Source organism: Silene latifolia, chromosome 3 (assembly GCF_048544455.1).
Source record: "Silene latifolia isolate original U9 population chromosome 3, ASM4854445v1, whole genome shotgun sequence".
In the NCBI taxonomy this organism is placed as follows: domain Eukaryota; kingdom Viridiplantae; phylum Streptophyta; class Magnoliopsida; order Caryophyllales; family Caryophyllaceae; genus Silene; species Silene latifolia.
In genome coordinates this window covers 52,732,366-52,760,198 of record NC_133528.1, presented here as the reverse complement: position 1 = coordinate 52,760,198, position 27,833 = coordinate 52,732,366, and the positions used below count along the sequence as shown (strand labels likewise).

The window sequence follows — 27,833 nt, the reverse complement described above, 5'->3', positions numbered from 1 at the left end:
TATCTTATCAAATATATTAGATTTTCCTTATTTACTTAATCAAAATATTTAGTGGACTAAATTAAGAGGAGATAAGATTTGTTTCTTATGGAACAATTTATCTTGCCTTACGACACCTATAGGGTTTCGATCAAAACCCTAGTGTCTCTCCTCTACTATATATACTAATGACATTCATCAAATTAAATAAGTTTTTCGAAATATAAAAATTCTTTGCAAACAATTTGAGTTTAATTTTAATCGAGTATTTTTATTGTTGTGCAGTTGAAAATCTTTACGAAAAGTCGTGCTCTTTAATTTGCATATTATTCTTAAGGTTACGTTATAAGATAATAGTACTTCATATTCTTTCTTACTCGTGCAATTGTGTGAACACCTAGAAGAACAATCAAGTGCTTCCTTAGTAACTTAAGATAGTTAAATCGAATATCTAGTGATATTCAAATCGAGTTAACTAGAGTTAGTTATACGAGTAGGGTTGATAGTTTTGTAATCCGGAGAAAGGTACTAAAATTATTAATCAAGAATAGTGGACGTAGGCTTCGACGTGTGAAGCTGAACCACTTTAAATATCGTGTGTCTTTGCAGTTTTCTTTTTCGTTCATTTCATTACGTTCATAATCACTTAGTTAATTAGTTAAAGTTTAATCAATAAACATTAAATAATTAGTTACATTGATATAAAATAAAAAGTGGGCATAAGTTTTGAAATACTCAATTCACCCCCCCCCCCCCCTCTAGTATTTCGACCGTGATAGACTCTTCAATTGTTACAGTAATATTGATATACCATTGATGAATTAAATATAACGTAGATGTTACATTAACATTGTGTAACTTTGATTAATGACCGATGTTACTGTAACACTATTGCTGTGATGTGGCAGAATAAGGATTGGTTGTATTGGAATTAGGAAGAACGTACAAAGTTATCTAATAAACTAAAGCAATAAAGTGGTGTTGACCATACAATAAACAACACAACAATGGTAAAAGTGTTCACTATCATTCCAACTTCAATAAAATTGCTTTCTTCATGCCTATCTCCATGAGTGATTATTCAACGTCTTGCTTTTTTTTGTATATTGTATCCTTGTGCTCCTTTTTTTTTGTGTTGGTTGATTTCTCAAACCTTCTTCTTTCTTCAATTATTCTCACAACCAAAACAAAACATTCGACAATTACTAGGTAAACCATATGCGAAAGTCGGTGGTCCATTATTAATGATAATTTCACAGTAACAATATTACAGTAACATCATTGCGAATTTATGACAATGTTAAACCATCACATTTAATTGAAAAAAATCACATAACTTCAAATATACAATGTTGTAAGAATATTTTAAGTTCAATTCTGTCATGCAGTTTTAATGTTACTGTATTGCTATTACAGTAACAGGTGTCGTTGATTATTTTACGAAAACTAATTGAATCCTCACATTTACCGCAATTTCAAGAAAACAAATCCAGGTATTAATTTAATAATGTGAAAACCTTAATTTTTTTTACAAACACTAATAACACAAATAATAAATGGTAAATAATATAAAAATGATGTTATACCACAAAATTATCCATAAAATCGCAAATTAACACATAAATCAATCACAACAAAGCATGAAAAAATGAAAGATTGTTAGTTTCACCATGACATAACCCTAACTTTTCAGAAATAGTTTGAATACAATATATAATCGACATTAATAGTATGAACAATCAACAATAGCAATTTTGAAATTAACTAGAAGGCGTAGAACTAACCTGGAAATCGATTGAAGGTAATCGAATGAAAAATGCGATTTCAACTGAAGGATCTGAATCAGAGTTTGATTAAGTTGTTTAAATCGATTGAATAGATTCATTCCCGAATTGCTAGAATCATGAATTAGCTGAATTGATTGAACTAATAAAATTGCTTATTGCTTGAGTTTCTAAAATTGATGAGATTAATTAAACGTGAATTGTTGAAAATTGGAAACCTAGAATTTGGGGATCTGTAGAAGAAGATGGTTTAGAGAGAGATGGGGGGAAGAGAGATAAAGTGATATTAGGTTATGATGTTGTTACTTGTTAGGTTAGATTTTTAAGTTTATATAGTATGAGCTAGGATTAATCTCAGCCATTCATTTGTGTAAAATCGAATGGTGGAGAATCGCGGGACGGACTCACCTAAGATACCTAGACTCACCTGATGCAGTTTCTTTATATAAATATATATATATATATATATATATCAATACTATATATTAAATCCAGAAACCAAGGGAGTTCAATGTAATTAAAGAAAGTTATACAAATTAATTATACTATATAGTTTTAAATCAATAGCAACGTGCGATGGACCCGATTTAGGGATCTCAATGCAAATATTATATAGTTTGGGTTAAAATTAAATTATATAGAAGCTTGATAATTTTAAAATTAAATTATATAGAAGCTTGATAATTTTCCTAAACATGGTCAATTTCCTTAATATAAAATAAATAATTAATATGGTCAATTTTCATAAAATAAAATAATTAATTAAGATGGTGAATTTCAAGGAGACTAAAAAAAGAAGATGCCTGGTAATTTTCCTAAATATTTATAGAAGACTAGAAGATGGTCAATTTCCTTAAAAAATAATTAATTAGTATAAACATGCACACTTATGGTATTAATTATTATCATCATAAAATTATATAATAAATTTAAAATCTATACAATTTTATTAAACTTTATAGTTTATTAGATGTATAGTGATGTTAATTATTTAACAAACAAAAATATAATAAGTAGGTTATAAATAATTTAAGTTAGATTCCATAATATATAATATTGCATAATTCTTTCGATTTGATTTAACGCATATATGTAATATTTCAATACTATATATTAATTTATATAAATATATAAATTGTAACCTCACCACGACTCCTATTTTATCAGCCTCCTTCCTATTTGATTTACGCATCACCGAACCATACATCATACTTTCCGATTACGAATCACTGCCAACGCTGCTATGCGGATCTAATTGATGAATTGTTGAGGAGTGGTGGCGACGATGTGGAAAACCTATCCGACTAATGGAGGTTGCGTCAATTTGTGGGGTGCGATTGACCATGGTTATGGTGAAGGTGGTGGGTGGTGCTTAGGCTCAAAAATACTGATAACTTAATTGTTGGAGGCGATTTCTTTGGAATGCTTATGGTGGTTCGCATGATTGGGAGATTATATAATGGGATTAGAGGAGTGTAGCTGATTGATTGTTGTGGGTAGACATTAAAAAGGTAGAAGGGCTATTGAGAAATTAGTAGTAGAGTACATGATTTATGAAAACCAAACCAAAGACACGCCAGTGCCAATGGCGTGTCCAACTTCAATTTTTTTTTTTTTTTTTCAAAAAGTTATATTAAACACGCCATTGTTGATGACGGGTTTCCTTCAAAAAACACGCCATTGGTAATGGCGTGTTTCAGGTCCAGAAATTCCGAGCCTACGTGGACACTATTTCGACAAATAGTTTTAAAACCGACCCACGAAAAATATTTTATTTTTGAATATTATTTTAAAAAATCGCTCGTGTATATATATATATATATATATATATATATATATATATATATATATATATATATATATATATATATATATATATATATATATTTCTATATATATATATATAAAAAATTAGGATCACATGAGTCCTACCTAATTATTTGAGTCCATGAGTCCATCTACAATATCACACATGAGTTATAACAATACTGCTTTGTATCAAGCTATTAGTAAGGGTATTTTCGTCATTTCCTCAAGTTGTTATATAAACCCTATTATCAGCTCTCACCTCACCATTTGAATTCATTTGCTTTCTCTCTCTTCTCTCTCTCTTCCGCAATCACATATTTCATTCTCACGCCGTCAATTTCTCGCGCGTTGTTGTCTTCTTCGCTCTCGTTGTCATCTTCACCTGTGTTCATCATCATCCGTGATCGATTTCCAAATGATTTCTTCAACATTCGTCTCAGTTGCTTATTCTCCTTCACTTTTTCTTCATCATTCGTCCTCATCTATTTTTTCCTCAGTTTTAACATATTCAATGTCAGGTATTTCATCGTTTTCTGCTTCTTTAATTTTATGTTTTAATTTTTTCATTCTGTTTTCCTGTTTTATTTCATGATGTTTTATTGTTATTGTATCTTCGACTCAATTCGTTGTGTAATTACTGGTTTTTTGTTATAATTGATGTTATAATTCATCAACATCATCACGATTCATCAATTCGTGCTTTTTTATGTATTAAAATCATGTACTGATTATATACTTTCTTCAACATGTAGTTTTTGCTATTTTTTTGCGTTACAATTTAATCTCTGTTTTTTTCATCTTCTAATTGACGTATAAAAAATAATGTACTCATTGTCTGTTTTGTTTATCATCAAGTTTATTTTCCATTTACTGTATCACTTTTTATTCAGTAGAGTATCATAATTAATGCTGAATAGTATCACATTTTATAGTTTTTGTTTGCCTGATTACTGCTCATTAGAATCACTTTCCCTTATACAATATCACATTGAGTCCTTTACAATATCATAGGCTTTAGTACATGACTCGCAACTACTTTTTGTGCATTAGTATCACATGTTATGCTTTAGAATATCACATTGTATTCTTTACAAGATCAAAGGTCATAGACATGACTGTAATTACTCTCGTGCATAAGTATCACGTGTTATGCTTCGAGAATATCACACCGAGTCCTTTACAGATCATATGCTTTGCAAAGATACATGACTTGTAATCGGTTTACCAGTGCATTTGTATCACATGTTATGCTCCGAATATCACATGTATTCCTTCAAAGTATCAAAGGCCGCAATACGGTTGCGTATTTGTTTTATATTCATCAAGATCACATTTTATGTTGTACAATATCACATGCATTCCTTCACAATATCATAGTTTGTTATGATCTAGTTATATTTGTTATATTTGTATCACATGTTATGATCCGAATATCACATGTATTCCTTCAAAGTATCATAGGTCGCAATACGGTTGCGTATTTGTTTTATATTCATCAAGATCACGTTTTATGTTGCACAATATCACATGCATTCCTTCACAATATCATAATTTGTTATGATCTAGTTATATTTGTTATATTTGTATCACATGTTATGCTCCAGAATATCACATGTTATGCTCCAGAATATCACATGCATTCCTTCACAATTTCTCTTGCTGTAGAAAATACTTTTGTTGTCCCTGTGGTACCTATTCCTTCTCCACAATGCATAGACGTTGATGAGGTGCATGCTGGGAATCGTATTTCTTTGATGGTGACGCCTGGAGGTTCTGAAGAGTGGGTCAGAAATATTGCAACTGAATTTACACCTACAATAGGACAAACTTTTGCTACGTTAGACGAGGGTATACAGTTTTATGAGACTTATGCAATAGCATGTGGTTTTGAACCAAGGAAATCTTCAACGAAAAGGTTTCGTAGTAGTGGAGATATTAGGACAAAATTGATTGTGTGTCACCGGGAAGGATTTAGGGATTCTAAGCCGACAATATTACCCATTACTGGTGAGGAGGAGGAGCCAATGGTCAAGGCCTCTAATCCGAAGAAGACTAAGGTTACTAGGATTGGTTGTAAAGCTAGGATTTTCTTTAGATTTGTTATTAAATAAATTGACCAAGTTCAAGTGCCATTCTTTGTTGTTGATCGCTTTCATGCTGCCCATAACCACCGTCTCTCTCCACTCAAGTATAGAGAATTTCGGAAAAATGTAGGAACCTTGCTTTGCAACATAAACAAACCATCGTTGATAATTGCAAGGTCAATATTGGCCCAACCTCTACTTTCAGGTCCGTCAAGGAATATGTTGATGGCTATGAAAATATTGGAGCTTCTTTGACTGAGTTTAAGAATTTTGGAAGGGAAATCAAGTGTTTTATAGGTCTTAAGGATGCTCAAATGTTTGTAGACCAGTTGGAACACCTTCATGAAACCCAGGAAGGTTTTTATTTTGCCTATGATATTGATCGAATAAGTGTTTGTTTCGTGTATTTTGGGCGATGCAAAGAAGACGTCGTAATTACGCTCTATACGGTGAGGCGGTGACTTTTGACCCAACCTATTCAACTAATAAGTACGACATGATCTTTGCTCCCTTTACTGGTGTTGATCATCACAAGAAGTCCGTCACTTTTGGCGCTTTGCTTATGTCTAGGGAGAATGATCATAATTTTAAATGGATTTTCACAAAATTGTTAGATTGTATGGGTGGGAAGGAACCCCATTGCTTTTTTACCGATCAATGTCCTCGCTAAAAATTGCGTCTCTCTTTTTTTACGATCACGCTGCCCATCGCTATTGCATGTGGCATATTATGAAGAAATTACCCGAAAAGGTAGGCACGACATTGACCAAAGAGATCGACTTCGTCACTCGTCCGAGTTCTCGTTGTTTGGGATTCAGAGTTAGAGCCTTCTGACTTCGAAGAGAGGTGGTGTTCGTTGATCAGTGAGTTTCAATTAGAAGATAATACATGGTTGCAATATCTATTTTCCAGGCGGCAACGTTGGATTCCGGCGTATTATCGTGATATTCCTCTTGGTTGTCTTTTAAGAACAACGCAACGCTCGAGAGCGCAAAAGCTTTCTTTAAGCGGTTTGAGAATCCTCATGGCACACTTGTTGAGTTTTGGATGCGCTTTCAAAGTGCTATGGATCAGCAACGCTACACCCAAAAATCTCTTGACAGAGATAGTGATCACTCCCTACCTCAAACCAAAACCCTTCTTAGCCTTGAGGTTCATGCATCGATTGTTTATACGCACGCTCTCTTTTTATGAATTCCAACAAAGAAAGGCGTTGATTCTCTAAACTCATGTAGTCTTTGGTGATTCTTCAAGGGAGGGCAGTACAAGGTTCCTAGAAGTTGAAGATTCTATCTTCAATAAGACTTACACTGTCACATTTAATCCTTCAACATTTGATGCAACATGTTCCTGCAAGCTGTTTGAGAGGAAGGGCTACATATGTAAACACATCATCTGGATTTTATCAGGTAAAGGGATCAAAAAGATACCTGATAAGTATCTTCTCAGTAGGTGGACAAAGAACACTAAAAAAATGCCCTTATATGATGCTCACGGTCAATTGTTGGATGATTTTACTTTGTCGGATGTCACTAAGCTTCAGATTTCGACTGCTGTCCGAATTCTACTCAACATTAACACTCAAGCTCAAATCTCTGCCTGAAAATCACATAAATGAACCGACTTCATTATCAAGACATTTAGACAAAATTTCAAGTCTGGTCTTTGAAAAATTGACTAAACACCAAGAGTTGGAGATGCTCCTTGGGGTTAAGTCTTCATCTGAGGTCTATATACTACCTCCTGTTCAATCAAAAAACAAGGGTACTGGCAAGAGGTTGATGTCCAAGAAAGATCATCATTGCAAAGGCACAAAAGCCGAAAAGATTTTGCAATAATTGTAAACAAATGGCACATCATGATAAGCGGAATTGCCCTAATCCAGCTGTTGATACATCACAACACTCGTTTGATCATGAATCCGATGTAAGTAATTTGTCTTACACCTTTTATTATTTCAGTTTTACGTTTGCTATACCACAATTGCTGAAGTGTGACCCTGATAAACAATATCAGAGTCCACGCTAAAAAATATCACATTTCATGGTAAATAATATCAGTACCTTGTTAACCACTATCAGAATATACACTTGATTGTAGACAATATCATCCCAATATTAAAAGGTGTCTACTTTGAAACAATATCACAATAATTTAATAACAATATCACTTGTCACTGGCAACATTTATCAATTTTAAATCCCTATCTATTTTCAGAATCAACCAAACAATATCAACACGTGTATTCAAAAATATCACAGTATGTACCCCAACAATATCAAACAACAAAAGGTTTTTTATATCCTTAGCCACTGTTCTGAGTATTAATATCACAACAACTAAAACATAATATCATACAACCCTTGAAACAATATCACAGTTTTGGGTATCAACGTTATAAAAACTGCATAATTACTAATGTCGTTTTGTTGCCATTATTAAATACTATCCCACCTCATTTGAAGGTTTATCACACTTGATACAAAAACAATATCATCATAATAGTTAAACAATATCAACACATTACACTTGCTTGTATACGTATTTTATTTTATTGTATTATATTGTACAATACTTCTAAGGAATATCACATTTCAAGTGAAACAATATCACCAGTATTCATAAATATTACCACTACAATTGGATGTTTTTAGGAAACAATATTACAAAAATATGATTGAAATATCACAGTACATACTAGACAATATCAACCACTGAGTGCAATAATATCACAATTTTCAAACAATGTCAACACGTTTACTCAAAAATATGACAGTATGTACCCCAACAATATCAAACAACAAAAGGATTTTTATATCCTTAGCCACTGTTGTTGTTCCTGAGGATTAATATCACAACAACTAAAACATAATATCATACAACCCTTGAAAGAATATCACGCTTTTCCGAAGTTGAACAAAAAGAAGTTATACTTTGTCAAACCCTTGAAATATCACAGTACATACTAGACAATATCAACCAGTGAGTCCAATAATATCACAATTTTGTCTGCTGAATAATATCACAACTTATCCAACTAAAAAGGAATTTTCAAACCCTACCCCCTGATTTATTTTAGAGAATAAATACAACAATATCAACATGTTTACGGAACAATATCACACTGGGTACCAAAACAATATCAAAGAGAAAAAGATTTTAAGAACCTTGATCACATTATTATTACGAGAACTAATATCACAACAACTTAAGCAAAGTATCACCCAACTCCTGAAACAATATCACAGTTTACTAAGAGTTGATCAAAAAAAGTTCTATTTCCTACCATTGTACCTACAACAATATCACACAACTCCTGGAACAATATCACATGTCTGTCCTACCAGCATTACATTCCTAGCCCTACTTTTGTCCTCTTCCTCTACCTCTACCTCTCCCTCTTCCTCTATTATTAGGGTTTGCAGTTGTCTTCAGTCGTTTGTACTGGATTGGGGGTGTTTCTGCATCATCTTCACCAACTTGTTTGGATTCAGGTAGCCTGTAAAAACAGAAATGCCATGTTATGGTTCTATGTGAAATTTTTACCTTTGTGTCTGTTTCAAATAAAAGCAGAAACGTAATGCTATGATTGTATATCAGAAATGTAAAAGTCGGGTTTTTGGTTTTTACCTTCTGATTGGAGATTTGCGAAGAATGGGTATTTCTGTGTTAATTGTTGGCATTCTAGTAGCATCCTCCTTGGCCTTTGTTTGAACATTGGGCTTCTCTTTTGGCGGACCTTCTGCCTTTGTTATTTCTTGTTCCACAGTATTGTCCTTCTCAACAACATTATCCTTGGCTTTTATCTTATTGCCCTTGCCTTTTGCATCTTTGTTATTCTTCCTCATTTCCTTCAATCTATTTAAAAGCTCTCCCTTTCCCGCTGTAAATTCTTTAACTTTCCCAATCAAGTTGTCCTCATGTTATTTATGTCACTAAAAGTAATGCCGCTTGCTATTTCTAACCGAGTAGCGCCTCTGCACTTTTGATCGCAAATCGCCTTCAAACAATCGCCCCTCATAGCGAATCATGTGCATCATTAAGAAGTTTCCGATTCAAGATTGTTTGCTTCTTTCTTTTGCCAATTGAAACTCGTGTTGACAACATCAAAATCTATTACGTTATGCGCTCTGTCAACATTTTTCCCTACTAGGAAATCACTCATGTGATAGGCCTACAATAATTAGTTATACTATTAGGCATTATTTTGTCAAACAATCATATTCATTTACTGTATACACTCAACCTATCCTAGCCACAATATCGCACAATTGTATGACATGTCACTAGCAAGAATATCAATAAACCATACCACCGAATCTGCACCTTGTATATTTCATCGCTCCCGGTTGTCGTACTCTGTATTGTCTAACACTTTAATCGTCTCGGTTTTGAAATTTACACAAACACAGAAGTAGTGTTCTTGCAACACCATCGGAATAAAAACCAAATCTGCTTCCATGTTACATGGAACTGTGTTTCTTCTTATGAATTTTTCCCATTCTTCGAATATCTTTTCCCTCTTCGCTTCTTTGCCTTTAGTAACATCTACTATTGATTCCTGTAGTGTATATATATGTATATATATAAGTTAAGAAATCCTTTACATTTAAGATTTACTACATTCTAATCAAAACGTGAATATGTATAAACAATATCACTTTTACGTTTGCTATATCACGCTTCTGAAGTGTGACCGATAAACAATATCACAAAGGTGCATACTAAAAAATATCACAACCATGGTAAATAATATCAGTAAGGATGTGAACGAATATCAGAACATTATACTTGATTGTAGACAATATCATCCCAATACTAAAAAATATCACTTATTTAAAAGGTGTGTACTTTGAAACAATATCACAATCATTTAAAAACAATATCACTTGTCGGTGGCAACATTTATCAATTTTAAATCCCTATCTAATTTCAAAGATCAATTAACCAATATCAATTTGTGTATGCAATAATATCACACTATGTACCCCAACAATATCACATTTTAAATAAGTGATATTTTTAATCAAAGCGTGAATATTTATAAATCAAAACAGAATGTCAGCTTACCATGTGTCGAATTCCAAAAAACAATAAACTTGTTTCACAGGGTTCTGTGTGCTCAATGTGATTCAGAATTAGTGACCAACATTCAATCACATTGTTGTTGACATGTACAGTTGGAAGCAACGACAATATATCCTGTCTTGCAAGGTATTGATCATCACCGAACTTGGCAACAACCTCACCGCTCAAAACATTAACACCAATGTTCAAAAATTGTCGATTAATCGTGACATTGATAACCAATATCAAAATTAAACAATATCACATATTTAAAAGGTGATCCTGATAAAAAAATATCACAGTCCACACTAAATAATATCACAGTCCACGCTAAATAATATCAGTGCCCTTCTGAACCACTATCAGAACATCATACTTGATTGTAGACAATATCACCCCAATACTAGAAAATATCACTTATTTAAAAGGTGTCTAATTTGAAACAATATAACAATCATTTAAAAAAAATATCATATGTCACTGGCAACATTTATAAATTTAAAAGCCCTTCTTATTTTTCAGAATCAATTTAACAATATCATACTGTGTATGTAACAATATCACACTATGTACCACAACAATATCAAAAATAAGTGAACAAAAATCAGAACAACATCTTTCTTTTATGTGACACTTGATTATATACAATATCATGCTTTTATACCAGTTTCTACTCTAAAACAATATCAAACCCATTAACGTACAATATCACATGACACTAGCAACAATATCACCTTTTGTAATTCTTTTGTCAAACTTAGATATCATTGCAAATATTATCGACCATTAATAAAAAAAGTTGCGAAAAAATATATGTTTTAAAGTACCTTTTATTTTTGATAGCGGGGTCCTCCAATAGGCAGTAGTCAATCACTTCTTTCCTCGTAGTCAACATGTTTGCACACAACGACTTGTTTAACTTCATAAATCTTGAGACGAACTCAAATTTAGGATCACCACACCACGAGTTCAACGTGCATCCAAGGCCATCGATTTCCCCCTTTTACCGCTACCAACGACAATCGCGTAACCATCTTCTCCGAGCTAGAAACGTTTAATATTACAGTATTTAATATATATTTTGTATTTATAATAATAAAAAAAAATTTCAATGTAGAAGTCGGTGTTTAAAAATATAACCTTTTATCTTTGATAGCGGGTCCGAACTTTGTTTTTCCCACCTTTTTCTCTCTTGCTTTGTTTTTTCCCTCTTTGTCTTTTTGCCAAAGAACTTAGTTAACAAAGATACCTTTTGTGGCGAAAGGTCGTAACTCTCTTCCGCACTGACTCCTATCTTTATTCAAATCACTCAATACGAGCGTTGCTGCCACCTCTCCCCTGTATAACCGTCTCATGTTTGCATCGCTTAGTTCACAATTAAAAGGCTCACCAACAAAGAACATCATGTGAAACATCATGAATAGTCCACAGTCCAGGTTCAACTCTTTCGATTGCCAATGAAACTTCACATTATTCATTTCGTAGTCCTTCACCTTTAGCCCACTTTCAATACCTTTCGTGTTGAGGTAGTCACCATAAAGAGTCGCCTGTATATGATTAATGTAAACAACTTTTCAATTTCAAGCTTATCGAACAAAACCATTATACCATTAGTTCTTTGTTTTCAATATTGTACTTACAGCCATATGAGCCATGTGTACGTGCTCCTCGTCTTGGAATTCATCATACTCTCTGTTGTCCAAATAGAACATTTTCTGCCTCTTCAAATCAACACAGATACAGACGTAGTGCTCTTCGTAGACCAAAGGTATGAACACCTTTAGATGAAAATAATATTAGGAAACAATTTAACAAAAATCTGAATAAAAATATCACAGTACATACTAGACAATATCATTCTTAATAATATTTTTTGTCCCTCTGAAGTTTTTTTGTATGTTGTAAAATAATATCAACCAAAGTACCCAACAATATCGAGTCCGTACCAAAACAATATCAATGTTAACAGACTTTTAAATCCCTATCGATTGTTGTTATTTTTAAGAAGCTATAAAACAATGTCAACCATTGTACATAATAATATCACACTGTCAAATATTAGGGAAAAAAAAGTGATTCATTTTCATTTTTTGGGAGACAATATCACAATTAAGAAGTAACAATATCACACAATAGTATGCACAATATCACAGTTGAATTTAAGAATTGTTTTTAAGAGCAATATCATTAGTAACTGCTAACAATATCATACATAATACATAACAATATCACTGATAAAAGTAGAAAGTCTCGCCATATCTGAATTCAAATTCAAATGGCTCCTTAAAAAGAGCCGACCACGTGTCCCATGTGTCATATATCTTTTTTGCTTAAGTTTTGCCAATTCATCAATATTATCTTCATCGAATTTTAAGATTTTTTCTATATCACCCTGTTGTTCATAAGGGCATCTTATTAGTCTCCATAAAACACATTCTACAATACCTAATTTAAAAGATGATAAATGTGTGTGTGTTTCCATACCGAGTGGGCAATGCCATAGAAAATTCTTGTCAATTTGTCGTTTCCCTTTTGAGCAATTTGGAACTCATTGAGCAATATTGCCCATGCTTCAATTACCACTGCTTCTATCTTTGTGTTAGGCAACAAGGACTCAATATCTTCCCTTTGTATACAATGGAAAGTTCCAAAGTTGCGATACAATTTCTCTATTCCATTTAGCAAAAATATTAGCATATTAGTTATTTTTTTAAAGTACTAATATGGTGCAAATTAAGTCATGTCTTACATTTAAAAAATTGTTTAAAGAGTGACTTACAAATTGTTGAATGTATGGTCCGTAAGGAAGCAATAATCCATGACGTCCTTCCGATTCTTCAAGACAGTTCAAATAAATTGCTGCTTCAACATCGATTCGATACAAGGATATCATCTTTGATTGGCAAACCACATTGAAAAGTACACCCCAAATTGTGAGGTACCATATCGGCCGAAGGTACTCTATCCGGGTGCAACAAATATTCAATGATACTTCCCTTCCCTCGCTGCATCTAAACCAAAGATTTGTTACAACTTCCTTTAATTTAGTCACCACATTACTATCCTCATTCATTTTATCAACCACAACAACTGTTTTAACAGGCTCCTTATCAATCACAACATCTTTTTCAACTCCCTTCCCCGAATTGAACTGATTAATGACCTCGTCCAATTGAGTCGCCACTTCTTGAACCTCATTGGCCTTCTCTTTCTCGGCCTCTTTTTCAACACAATGCTGATATGTTGTATCATGATGAACGTCTTCATTTGTTTTGTCTTCAACAGTCGTGTTACTCCAAAATCAACATTTGGAAGAACCTCCTCCAATTGAGTCACAACATTTGTAACCTGTTTGTCCTTCTCCTTCTCTCGCTTTTTCCCCCGTAGCAATATCTACCTCCTTATTGATAACCTCATCTTCAACATTCTCGTTTTTTTTCCACCTCTCTATCAATGTCCTCCTGATTTGTTGAACCATTATTACCCACCTCATTGTGTGCCTCTTGGACTGTCTTCATAACTCCCAAACCTTCATTTGTTTCCAAATTAACGTTTTCATTCAACCGAGTCAACACATTTGTCTCTTCATTAATGGTTTCATTATCTGTTTCCGTGCTGGCTCTAGGAGTTGTAACACGATTCATATCCTCACTAGCTCGTCCTTCTCCGAAAACAATATTGTCTACTATGTTATTCAAATTTGAATACATATCATAATCCTCATCATCTTTTTTTTTCATCATCAGCACTATTAAAGTTTGTAATATCAATAATTTCTTCACCTTCTTCCTCGTGATCACTGCTGATTTGAAGATCTTGATCTGTACATCCTCCATATTTTTTGTTCAATTCCGCGTACTGAATTTTTAACATGTCAGTTAGTACATCAAACGAGGGAAGCCCTTCTCTTGCTTTCGCCCTTTCATAAGACCTTGCTATCAACCCATCCATAAAGGCATGATATCCAATATCTTTCATGAAAGGCAAAGTTTGTGTATTGGGAGTATCTTGTTCTTGCTTCTCGATGTATCACAATTATCGTGTTTTCTTCAGCAGCTTCTTTTTTTCGCTTTCAACATCTTTACTACAGTCTTTTTTGTGGCGTGATTTGGATAGAAGTAGTTCTTTCATCTATTGAAATGTCTTTGGGTTTCGTTTTGATGAACTTCTTCATGTTATGTACAAATCTTGAAAAGAACAACTCGTTGTCCCTCTTTATACGCAGATAAGCTTCATGAGCACTCTGCCAAATGACATAATAAAAATATTAAACAAGAGTATTAAATATTTAATCACAAAGAATATCATAATTTATTGAAAAAATATCACCATTATTCTTTAATAATATCACAACATTACACTTGCTTGTAGATGTTAGGGAAAAAAAGTGATTCATTTTCATTTTTTGGGAGACAATATCACAATTAAGAAGTAACAATATCACACAATAGTATGCACAATATCACAGTTGAATTTAAGAATTGTTTTTAAGAACAATATCAATTGTAACTGCTAACAATATCATACATAATACATAACAATATCAATGATAAAAGTAGAAATGTCTCACCATATCTGAATTCAAATTCAGTGGCTCCTTAAAACAATATCACGTGTCCCATGTGATATTGTTTTACAATATCACACTTTATGTGACACAATATCACTCTATTTGTCTTACTGTGAATCAATATCATAAGCATTACAATTGGTTGCTATTATGAAAAAATATCACAAATAGCCACCATAAATATCACAGTTCGTAATGAACAATATCACAATTTGATAAAATATCATTATCATTAACAAAATTTAGTCTCCCTGGCAGTTTTTAGATTATGGTAAAACAATATCAACTTGGGTCAACAAAAGTATCACAATGTGTTCAAAACAATATCAAAGTAAGAAGAAAAGGAATAGATGTAACTGTAAGGACAACAAAAAGACATTAGTACTTACATCCATTGCTCTTGCTTTGATTTCTTTATCGATTTCAACTCCTTTAGGCACTTAATCATGATGTAGCCCTCTTTTGCTTCAGTTCACTTCATCATCATCTTTCTCAGAGGTTTGTGTAAGTCTCATCTCCGGTTCTTCTGAAAAATTAATCATCTCTTGTTAGCAACTGAAATTTTATCTTCATCAAAGACTCCAAGAAACATATTGTAACAGCTTGAGTACTTAATCATAAATATACATAGGAATGTTGTATTGTCTCCTGACCTTGATGTGATAAACAGATTGGGTACTTAATTTTCGAAATTGGTGCATTCCCCAATATTGTCTTTGTTTGTTTCTCATCTTCAACTCTTGATGCCGACTCGATCATCCCAATGTTGGATTAGCGGTAGCGTGTATTTCATAGCCTTGCCCTTAAAATTGAACCTATGGAAGTAGGCTAGCATAATCACTAGTAGGCAACCGGTGATATTCGACTTCTTTTTTCTTTCCATCCCTTAATACTAGCAACATCTCTTCAAAGACATAATCACACCAATCATAGTCTCTAATTTTATTCACATCCGCAACAGACTTAACAAGTTTTAAATCTAGGGTTTTATTTGTATTTGGCGCTAGGAAAATGGACATGCTATACAGAACAAACATTCTCTTAAACTCATCACCAGCCTCAGTACACGCCATCAATCTATCATGCACATCCTTCACATTAATTGGAGCAGAAGTACCTTTCACACCAAACTTCATCCTCCAATCATTTTTCATTTTGGTGTCAATCAGAGTAGTGGCATTCCCCCTTTTTGTGGTGGTTACTTTATCACCTGTCCTAGGTAGTAGAAACATGTCATGGACATCATGCTTTGAAGCAGAAAATCCAACTTTTTTGTTCGAAACATATTGCTAGAACAGTCATATGCTTTCAAGACCCTATTCAGGATTCCATGTGGTAGTTGAGTTACCTTTAACTTTAACAAACCTCCAAATCCAATATCCCTTACAGCGTTCTGTTGTTCTTCATTTAAGTTCTTAATCAACTCAACCAACTTTTTTGGCCTACACTTAGTCTGAAATTTTGTTCCCTTCTTTTTGTGTAGTTTAGGCTGCTCAACTTCTTGAATTGCGACTTCTTTGTTCGTGTTTTGTTCTACCAGGTCCATAGTATTGTTTTCTTTGTTATTCTTTGTTTTCCTACGTTTATACTGCTTTAATGTTGTTTCTTCAACATTATGAATTGCTGCTATTGGCCTCTTTTCGCTAATGGTTATGTTAGGTTCATCTGTAACTGCCAGTTCCATTTTCTTGCTAGTAACAATCTGCATTTAAAATTTTATTAGTATCACATTCTGTGCTTAATAGTATTAGATCATATAAACAACAAGTATCAAGTTACAAGATAGTATCACTACCAATTCTTAACAAAGTGTCACACCTCATGCTCATACAAGATCATCCTTTGTTTAAAGAAATGTTTCTCAATTGACCTAAACTATCAAAATTAAATAGTATCACTACCTACTCTTAATAGTATCACACTTAATAGTATCAACAGAGAACGAGACTTTCCTCATTAACAAGTCCAAATTTACTGGTTAACACTAGATTTCACATTGAACAATAGTATCACTACCTACTCTTAATAGTATCAACAGAAAACGAGACATTCCTATTTTTCGCAATTGAAACAAACAAAACAACTAATAATCATCTACAACTATCAAATTTAAATAGTATCACTACCTACTCTTAATAGTATCAACAGAAAACGAGATATTCCTCATTAACAAGTCCAAATTTACTGGTTAACACTAAATTTCACATTGAACAATAGCTAACCCTATTTTTCGCGATTGAAACAAACAAAACAACTAATAATCATCTACAACTACAATCGATCATAGTTTTTTGTTCAATGTATCCATGTTATCGACGGAATACTGTTTAAACTCATTAACAACTAACACACTGTCTAAATATACAACAACAACTTGAAAGTAAGCATTTAAACTCATTAACAAGTCGAAAATTAGTGCTTAAATGCTATTTTTATCATATAATTGAACTCAATTTGCAGTAATTAAGAACAAAATCAATATGTATAATCAAATTAAAACTGCAAAAGATGAACAAAAATCGCAAAAATGTAATAGAAACTGATTAGAGCGTACCTCGACGATTTTTCAACCTAATTTCAAATTCAACGATATTATGCAAAGGATTGAACGATCAATCTATATTATTGATATCAAGTTGATATCGTCTTTGAATTTTTAGATTTTTGCGGATTTTTAGTGAGATTTTTGAGGGAGTATTTGTTTTTGTGTGATTTTTAGAGAGAGAAACAGTTTTTAAAAAAGTGAACGGTTTTGTTTTGTTTTAGAAGTTTAAGCGCCATTTTTCTCACAATATTCAGCGTGATATTCTTTTGCCTTACGCGTGATATTGTGGATGGACTCATGGATTCAAATATTTAGGTGGACTCACCGGATCCCGCCTCTATATATATATATATATATATATATATATATATATATATATATATATATATATATATATATATATATATATATATATATAGGCCGGATCCGGTGAGGCACCTCATTATGGTGAGGCGGCCGGTCTCACCAAATTCCATAAACTTTGCATCTACTACTACTACCATACTCTAATACACCAGTACACCACCCGTCCACCCTCTAGTAACTCCCAACACTAGTTCACCTATTCCCCAAACTAACTAATCCATTCCATTCCGTTCCGTTCCAATTCATTTAAGCTTATCATGAGTCGGTCTCATAACGATCTTACTACAATGCGCAACTCTCTCATTGCGCAGTCGTATCACTCCCAACACCGCCGTGGCCTTAGCGCTACCGCCACCGCCACCAAAGACTCAGACGACGCACTTGATCTCTTCTCCCGCACTCGCCGCACCGCCTCTCTCATTCCTTCCGACGATTCTCAAGGTTATTTTCTTAATTTTCATGACTCATGATTCTAATTTTTTTTATTATTTAATTGAAAATGGAATCGATTTTTGTTTATTGAAATTTCGCTATAAGTATCTTAGAAAGTGAAGAATTAATTTAATCAACAGACAATAGTGACATTTGTTATATTTAGTGGTCCATATTATTATACGTGGTTTGTATTAGTGATTGATTTTTGATTTTTGTTGTTATTATGTGATTAATTGTATGATTAATTGTGTAATTATGAATTTGTGATAGTGTCGATGAAATTGGGGGAAGTTATCAGTTGAAATGGATGCATTGCCATGGCAAAGTCGTAAATCCCTTGAAATGGATGCATTGCCATGGCAAGCTGTAGTGTTGCTGAACTGTTTCTTGAGTTATGCAAAGACTGCATTTTGTTACCAAGGATCAAGTCCATTTAATTTAGGATTCTCACAAAGAGTTTGAAGACGTGTAAGAAGAGTTAGGACCAAGTGACTAACACAAATTATAGAATAAGACGTCCAAATTTATTGCTATTATTTAAATGCCGACGTACTTTGCTCTTTTCCTTATTTTGTGAATCATAGACCTTGTTTTGTGACACTTAGAGCTTGTTATGTGAAACGCAAAGCTAATATTCTTAAACTTGGTCATAAGTTGTTGAAATAACCTATTTTGCTATTTCTCTTATTTTGTGAATCTTAGGCCTTGTTTTGTGAATTTCACAGTTTGTTTTGTGAATCTTAGAGCTTGTTTTGTGAAACTAGAAGGTAATATTGTGAAACTTGGTCATAAGTGGTTGTTGAAATCACCTATATTCCTCTTTTCTTATTTTGTGAATCTTAGACCTTGTTTTGTGAATCTTAGAGCTTATATTGTGAAACTAAAAGGTAATATTGTGAAACGTGGTCATAAATGGTTGAAATCACCTATTTTGCTCTCGTTCTTATTTTGTGAATCCTAGACCTTGTTTTGTGAATCCTAGAGTTTGTTTTGTGAATCTCAGACCTTGTTCAGTGAATCTGAGAACTTGTTTTGTGAAACTTGGTCATCATAAGTAGTTAAAATCACCTTTTTGCTCTTTTCCTTATTTGGTGAATCTCAGACCTTATTTTGTGAATCTCATACCTCATTCAGTGAATCTTAAGGCTTGTTTTGTGAAACTTGGTCATCATAAGTGGTTAAAATCACCTATTTTGCTTTTTTCTTTATTAGGTGAATCCTAAAGCTTGTTTTGTGAATCTCAGACCTTGTTCAGTGAATCTGAGAACTTGTTTTGTGAAACTTGGTCATCATAAGTGGTTAAAATCACCTTTTTTGCTCTTTTCCTTATTTGGTGAATCTCAGACCTTAATTTGTGAATCTCATACCTCATTCACTGAATCTTAAGGCTTGTTTTGTGAAACTTGATCATCATAAGTGGTTAAAATCACCTATTTTGCTATTTTCTTTATTAGGTGAATCTCAGACTTTATTTTGTAAATCTCATACCTTATTTAGTGAATCTTAGAGCTTATTTTGTGAAACTTGATCATCATAAGTGGTTAAAATCACCTATTTTGCTGTTTTCTTTATTAGGTGAATCTCAGACTTTGTTTTGTGAATCTCAAACCTTGTTCAGTGAATCTTAGAGCTTATTTTTTAAAACTTGGTCATCATAAGTGGTTAAAATCACGTTTTTTGCTTTTTTCCTTATTTGGTGAATCTCAAACCTTATTTTGTGAAACTTGGTCATCATAAGTGGTTAAAATAAAATGGGGGTATGATTTTCTTTCACATTCTTTCAAGATGGAATGAACTAAAGCAGCACATATTCAAAAAAACCGCAATTAATTTTGTTCCTCAACATGAACGTGGAAAAAGATCGAGGCTATATACACAACTATACTAGTACAGTAAAAATACCAAAGTGACAACTATTTCTTTTCAAAGTAGCGATTAACCAAAAAATGGAAAGTTCCAAGGTAAGGACTAGAGCACACCTCGAGAATAAATTTCTTCAGTCGTTCCTCTAATGGCAGGGGGAGCAGAAATAAGGGAACAACTCACATGATGAAAACTAGTGGAATGATTTAATTATTTTAAAACCAATTAGCTCAAATGGCAGAGTGTTGTGCAATGCACAAGGTGTGGGTTCGACTCCCATGTTGGTTATTGAGTGCTACTGTTACTTCAAAGCCTAATTGGTATTTCTCTAGTGGACTTTTGGGTTTTGGCCTTTTGTGTCATGTCCAATTGCACCCAATTTAGATAATTTCTAACATTGACTTTACAAAGGACTCAAAATTGTAATCCTTTGCTTCTTTAGTGGCTCTGCACGACGTTTTGGCTTATGCACGCCGTTTGTGCACATCTAAGTTTGAGCTTCTTCTACTCATCCTCAATTTTGCACATCTGAGTACGGATTTGGCTAACTCATCCTCAATGTTATTGTATTTAAGTTTAATACACTAGATTCTTAAATTAACTAGGCTATATGAGATTCGAACTCATACCTTTGTGCAAGATTTGCACATTGCTCTCCCATTTGAGCTAATAGCCGTTAAGATATACGGTAGGTTGCTTTTATATTATTACATTTCTACTTTGGGTAGATAAGATTATTTATTACTCGCAATATGACTGACTGATGACTCTCACTCACTTGGCGATTCAAGCTAGCTTATCAGCTCTTGAAGATGCTTTGAAACAAGGATATGAAGACTTCAAGGTACTTACTTGCATTTCCATTTACTAGTATTAATTACTACAATTGCTTATCGGAGTATATATTTGTAATGTACATACAGAGAATCCGAAGTGACATGTAAGAAGTATCTATCAAAACATTTCCTAGGTCAAAAATACAAGCTAATTGACTGAAGTACTGAACTTGACCATCGATGTGTTCTTCTTGTAATGATGACCAAATCAAGAATTCTAATTAATAAAGTGTACATTCATGTCATCATACCCTTACATCGTACACTATCTCACTAGGAATGACAAAAGTCTGCTACTTGGTGTGACCAAAGGGCTGCAGAGAATGGTGATGGCGCTTGTACGCCTTTACTCCACCAGTATGCAGAAGTTTTATTTAATTTCTACAATCATCAAAGATTACCTATGAGGTTAATAATGTGTGCCAAAGGTAGACCTTTATTACCATGGACTTCCATTGGTGACATTTCAACAAACATTACCCAGAACTTATTACTAAATCCTCCAATTTACTTACAGTGAACAAATACTTTATCGGGAAGCATTTTGACAAACTGTTATGCGCCAAAGTTCCAATTCGCGGCACTACACTCATAGACACAAGGAATCACTAATATTGAGTACAAATTACATAAACCAAGCCAGAATCCTTTCACGACGCAAAAATCACCACTAGTTCGTACCAATATCATACCAATTCAAATAATTTCAATCAAATAAAGTGAATAGATTAAATCGATTGTTGATACGAAATCACACAAGATAAGAAAGTGAAGAGACGAAGCAAACAAAAGTGAAGATGAGGACGATCAACGCACTAGAATTAGGAGAATAAATCAAAGAACTATGAGATCGTCGAAAATCATCGCGGCCGTGAATCACGAGCTCATTTTCATCATAATCTTCATCAAATACCTAAATACTTAAATTTAACACAATTGATCAATTAACTAATCAATTAATCACATAATTTCACCAGAATAATAGATAAACAAAATATTAGTTGTGTAAGATGAACAAATTCAATAGTAAACTCTAGAAAACTGGAAATTACTAACAATAATAAAATCTGAACAATAAAAGAGCAAGTATATTATCAAATAATTGACAAAAATCACATGATATGGCTATTACAAGTTTAACATTCAAATAAATGAAAATTAAAAACAAAAAGAGAATAAAAGCGAGAAATGAGAATAATACTTACTTCGAGATTGATGATGAACACATAATAAGAGTTACATCAAAACGTGAAGATCGAAAAAATATGGTGAATTGCAGCATGATTATGGTGTGGACGATGAAAATCAGAGTGATAAAAATGGTGATCGAATGCTAAGTGAACTTCGAATTTGAGTTGAAGAACAGTAGATGAAGAGAGAGAAAGTTAAAAGCTGTGAGTGATTGTGAGTTGGAGTAAATGAATGAAATTGAAGACGGAAATGTGTGTTAGATGGAGTTTTGTATGGGATACGTGGCATCATCTCGTGTATCTATGGTTTTTAATCTGATGGTTTAAAAGGTGTCACCGCCACCCTAAGAAAGGGTCTCGCACGATTCAATCTCTCTCTCTCTCTCTATATATATATATATATATAGAGGATTGCATACCTTCCATATAGAGAAAGTAAATAAAAGGAAATTTATATTAGTATGGTGAATTAGATTGCATTTAGATTTTATGATCTATTTCCATAGGTATCTTTTGGAACTCTATGTTATGGGTACCATCTTTTAACGACCTCAAGAGCCGAGGTATGTGGCAAAAAAAAAAAAACTTACATTAGAGGAGTAGCATGCTAACTAATGCTCAAACTAAAATTTTTTGGGGATCAAGAGGACGCATGAGAGGGTACAAGCATCACAATTATATGGTAAAGAGTTGCGATTCTACCATCCATCGATCTCAAACTGAGATAACGAAGCATAACTGCGTAACTAGTAACTGGAAAGTGATTGAGTGTTCTCTTTATTGTCTCCGGAGGGCAACGAAAGATTTTGATAAGGAAGAAGCCAATCATGTCCATCAATGTAGGAAATGTCCAGAAACGGAGCTACTTCATTCTGTTTCAGTTGTTTGCTATATGAAACTCTCTTGGTGTTGCTTGCTCCTGGTCCCGTGCATTCATACTCGCCAAAGAATGAAGTCCTTTATATATTATAACATTAGTCATTATTAACATTCTTAGACATTCTCCAAAATATTATACTACCTCGATTTCGTTTCATTTCTGTACATATATATTGTCCAAAATCTCTCGTACATATTTTTAAATAGACGTATGGAAGTGAAATGAATAAAGAGAAGCTAATAATAGCTAGCTCAGACTAATACCCTCTATCCTTAGCTTACCTTGCATTTTTTCATTATTCTAAATTGGATGTTTCAGTCACGTTTCCATTTTTTATAGGTAAAATTGCTAATAATCCTTACTTATATTCAAATTGTGTTTTTTGTTACCTCTTTTATTTCTCTCATTTTAGTCTTTGTGTCAAAAGTAAACTTAAAGAAATGATTGTAAGTTGTAACATAAGGAATAGTCTTATTTAAAATTGTATTTGTAAGAGTTTTTTTAGCGTCCTATCCTTATAATAAAATCAAAAGGAATGAAAGAAAGATTACGCACAAGTCTCGAGAGGGGTCTCTCCAATCATTCCAACCGTCAGGCGAAACCACCTCGGACATGTAAGTGTTGGAGAAAACAACGGTAGAAAAATCACCCCAAGCTCTACCAAGCCAAATGGTACCAGTACCATCAATGGTGCAATTGACAAAAGAGAAACCCGTGTTTTCAGTTTTGGAATTTCTGCCTTGCGCTGTGATTGACCCACTCACTTCTCCTTGTGTGTTGTCTTCTGCTATTGATGTTATGCTACAATCCTGCCATTGTAACCATTTCTCAATTTCATTATTCTTCAGGCATGTAATAATATACAGTTGCTATGCATACGTAACTTAGTTTAAAGCACGTTTATTCGTCTATGTAGTAAACTAAATGATTGAGAAAAATGAGTATATAAAATCACCACAAATAACATTATACCTCCCGTAGTACAATAGCATCATACAACCAAGTTATATCTTCTCGAGTTTATGTGTAATTTTCTTGAGCTTTCTTAAAGTTAATTTTTTTTATGTTTAAGTGAATGAGTTCAGAAATTTTATGGTATAGCTCGACTTCTTTAAAACAAAACTCGAAAACTTTATTATATAGCTCGGGTTCTAGAGCATACAACTGGATACAACTGGTTGTAGGATCTATTAACTGTAAAATCACTTGGTAACGGTTGATTTAACTTAATCAGGAATCATGCCATCATGGTAGTCCTACCGACTCGAATTCAAAATAAATCGAATAATTAATCACGTGTTTTTTTAAATTTTTTTTTTTTACGGAGTAGTCCTTAATTTACGTTAAGAACAGCACAAGAATGATGATGATGATGCGACCCACTAATCCCCTATCATGAAAGGCCCAGACATGAGGGTATGGTAAACAATTTAGGTAAACAATTTAAGTAAACACTTCAGAGCTCACGCCTTCAATAGTTCAATGAATACCTCATTTTATCCCATCAGCACATAACCTATGATAGTACAGTTAATCATCATGAAAAATTTTAGGATTGAAAATCAAAGGCAATTAAAAAGTAGTAGAAGAATACACAAGTGATTACTAGCTCAACTAGTACAGATCCTACGCATGCAATGCGTGGTATATAGAGTTTTTATTTTTTTTTTAGTGTATTATTTATACTTTATAAATTTTTACCTCATTAATATTTAATATTTCACTCCATTGTATTTTGATATGAAACTAAAAAAATTAAAATGGAAAACTAATCCAAGAGAATTAAGTTTTTTTTAATGAATTTGGTTTATTGTCATGAAGCCAAAAATAAGTATGTGTCAAGATATATTCTCTACGGTAACAATATTTGCAATATATATTGTAAAATTACGTCATCAAAAAAAAATTCGACAAAGAGTACGTCTCTATAGGACAATAATATAATAGAGTAGGAGTATTGTAAAACAGTTTTATTTAAGAAGTAGTACTATTTACGGGGACGTGGATTTTATGAATAATTAGAAGTACCTGATAGAGAGATCTAGCATTACCAAAAATGAAATCAATAGAGCCTTGAATGAAGCAGTTTTTAAAGTAATGTCGTCCACGGTCATCATTCAGAGTATCTTGTGCGCCATAAAATCCACAGCCATAGAAGGCAGCACGGTCACTTGAAATCCTTAGCGCCACGGCTTGCCCTCCTACGTCTCCTGCAGTTGGTTGTGGTGCCGTGTTCTACCCTCATTTTAATGATCAATGAGGGCCAATGTTAGTTAGATCATCATCTTCACTTTTTCGATACAATTAGTTTTTATTTTTAGTATTACTTACTTGAAAGCTAATATTGTAAGCAATAAAACCAGGTGACAAAATGGTAACAGATGCACTGTAGGCTGTGCCTCCTGTTGAATTTGAAGTGTCATTCCATGCTATTGTTGTTGTTTTATACCCTTCCCCTTGCAGTATCAAATTGGTTTTGTTTGCATCTATCGATACTTTCTCCCTGCCATCATAATCGCATAACAAATTCATCAACAAAATTATAAATTTAGCTCTGCATAATTTTCATGCATATGGTATTGATTATTATATTAAGTCCGACAAGAGTTGTGTGTTTTCAGGGGATATCAGCCATGTTTATAGTCAATAGCGATGTTAGATAACTTTTTGTCAGTGAAGGACCTTAGTTATGTCGAGAGGAGGATCCCTTGACTCAGCGGTGGAGTATAATTAAGTATTTACATGTTAGATTAACAATTTACATTTTGGTTGTCTTTACTTTTATTTCAACATCCGCCACTGTTTTTTTTTTTTTGGAAATCAATAGAAATATCAAAAAGACAAATACAGACCAACCTATAAATACCAGAGTAAACAACAATGAGAGTAGGAGTTGAACTCAAATTCGGCACAGCGTCGACTGCTTTCTGAACACTAGTAAAGTTCCCACAACCGTTCAAATCAACCGTCAACACCATAGAAACGGCGTACAAATATGTCAACTTGGACGTCAATTGTGTTGTACCACAACTAATTTTTGGTCGTCTGTTACTGTGGTGATGGTGATGGTGGTGGTGGTGGTAGTACCGTCTCCTAAAACCATCTCCTATTCGCTCAAAAACGTTTAAAAACCCGTCAAAATATACTTGATTAGTAATCTTTGATAGCCGAAAAAATGAATTATTAGGGGAAGAATTTATAAAAATTGTAAAAATTACGGAAATGAGGGCAATGGTACAGGCCAAGACCCAAAATGAGGTGATATTTTTGAGTTTCATGACTTAGAATTATCAAGAAGGGAGATAGCTTGTTCTTATAATATATAGTGCGGAGTACATGTAGATAAAAGGGAGGCAAACAAAACCAATTCTAAATGAAGGCGAAACTTTTGAATACAGGTCAAATGTTATTATTTTAACCCTAAAATGGTGACCATTTTAATAACAAAGTGTTTTAGCTTAGAAAGTTGTTTTGACAACTTTTTATCTAAAAATGGTTACATTTTCGTCTTTAATGGATCACATTTTACCCCGTCTTTAGCTTGTGACGAAATGTTACCGTCTTTCGCCAGACTTATTGAAGAAGAATGGGTTATTAGTTACTTAGCGTGAGAGTAAAGAAAGTAATGCAAAAAGGGTTAGGATTGGTTGTGTATTTTTGGTATAAATGGATTATATAGTGAGCTACTGTTATGGTATAAAATGAAAATGATTAAAACATTAATTGCTTTAAAGTAAAGAGGGTAGGGGAAAAAGTGTAATAGGCAGAAATGAAGATAGATAAGAAGATGAATTATACGCTAAACAACGTAGAAAGGGAACACTAATGATGGGTGAATGAGGAGGGTGTTAGATGCGTGTACATGTCATTAAGCATGGATTGTATTATTGTAACAAAGTTTTATGTTAGCGATGTAAAATGTAAACTAGCTTTATTATTCGTGAAATTCATTATTCGTTGAAATGACCATTTTTACTTTACTACAAACTTGACAACACCAATTTAATAATCGATTTTAGAACGTAAAAGAAAAATATAGAGATAGAAAGAGAAAGAGAGAAAAAAAAGAGAACAACTAGGGTATTAAAAGAAACCTAGGGATCTTGAATAACTGAAAACAACGACTGCCGCAAAAGCTAGACCTCCTTCGATTTTGACTTCTAAAATCAACAAAAATCACAAAAATAACAATAAAATTGATCTTCTTTCCTCTACTAATGACGATGAATTCCCAGTTTTATCGAGAAATGTTGGGCCTTTAAGCTCAGATACACATAAAGAAGAGAGTATGGGTTCGATTGTGGGTATCCCTCAATACGCCAAATAATCGGTGCAACAACGGTTAGATAAGGTGATATACCGTTGTAATACAAAATACGGAACCGTTATTACATCGACCGTTGTTATTTCGTGACCACGGTTATT

General features: G+C 33.3%; 1 protein-coding gene across 1 annotated transcript; it reads right to left on the bottom strand.

Moving 5' to 3' along the window:
• Positions 1 to 23,082: 23,082 nt before the first annotated feature.
• LOC141646086 (putative pectinesterase 14) lies at positions 23,083 to 26,751 on the bottom strand. Its single transcript, XM_074454155.1, has 5 exons — positions 26,265 to 26,751; positions 25,740 to 25,911; positions 25,437 to 25,643; positions 23,964 to 24,217; positions 23,083 to 23,485 (listed from the first exon to the last, which is right to left on the bottom strand). Exons 1-5 carry the CDS (start codon positions 26,684 to 26,686, stop codon positions 23,275 to 23,277), a joined length of 1,266 nt encoding a protein of 421 aa, XP_074310256.1. The 5' UTR covers positions 26,687 to 26,751; the 3' UTR covers positions 23,083 to 23,274.
• Between the last annotated feature and the right edge of the window lie 1,082 nt (positions 26,752 to 27,833).

What these genes read in the sequence shown, in the direction of transcription:
- LOC141646086 (XM_074454155.1), bottom strand. Translation starts at nt 26,686, where the DNA reads ATGAAACTCAAAAATATCACCTCATTTTGGGTCTTGGCCTGTACCATT. An exon ending in ATGCTAGATCTCTCTATCAG is followed by an intron (nt 24,218 to 25,436) that starts GTACTTCTAATT and finishes TTACAATGGCAG; the next exon opens with GATTGTAGCATAACATCAAT. An exon ending in AGAGACCCCTCTCGAGACTT is followed by an intron (nt 23,486 to 23,963) that starts GTGCGTAATCTT and finishes TAATATATAAAG; the next exon opens with GACTTCATTCTTTGGCGAGT.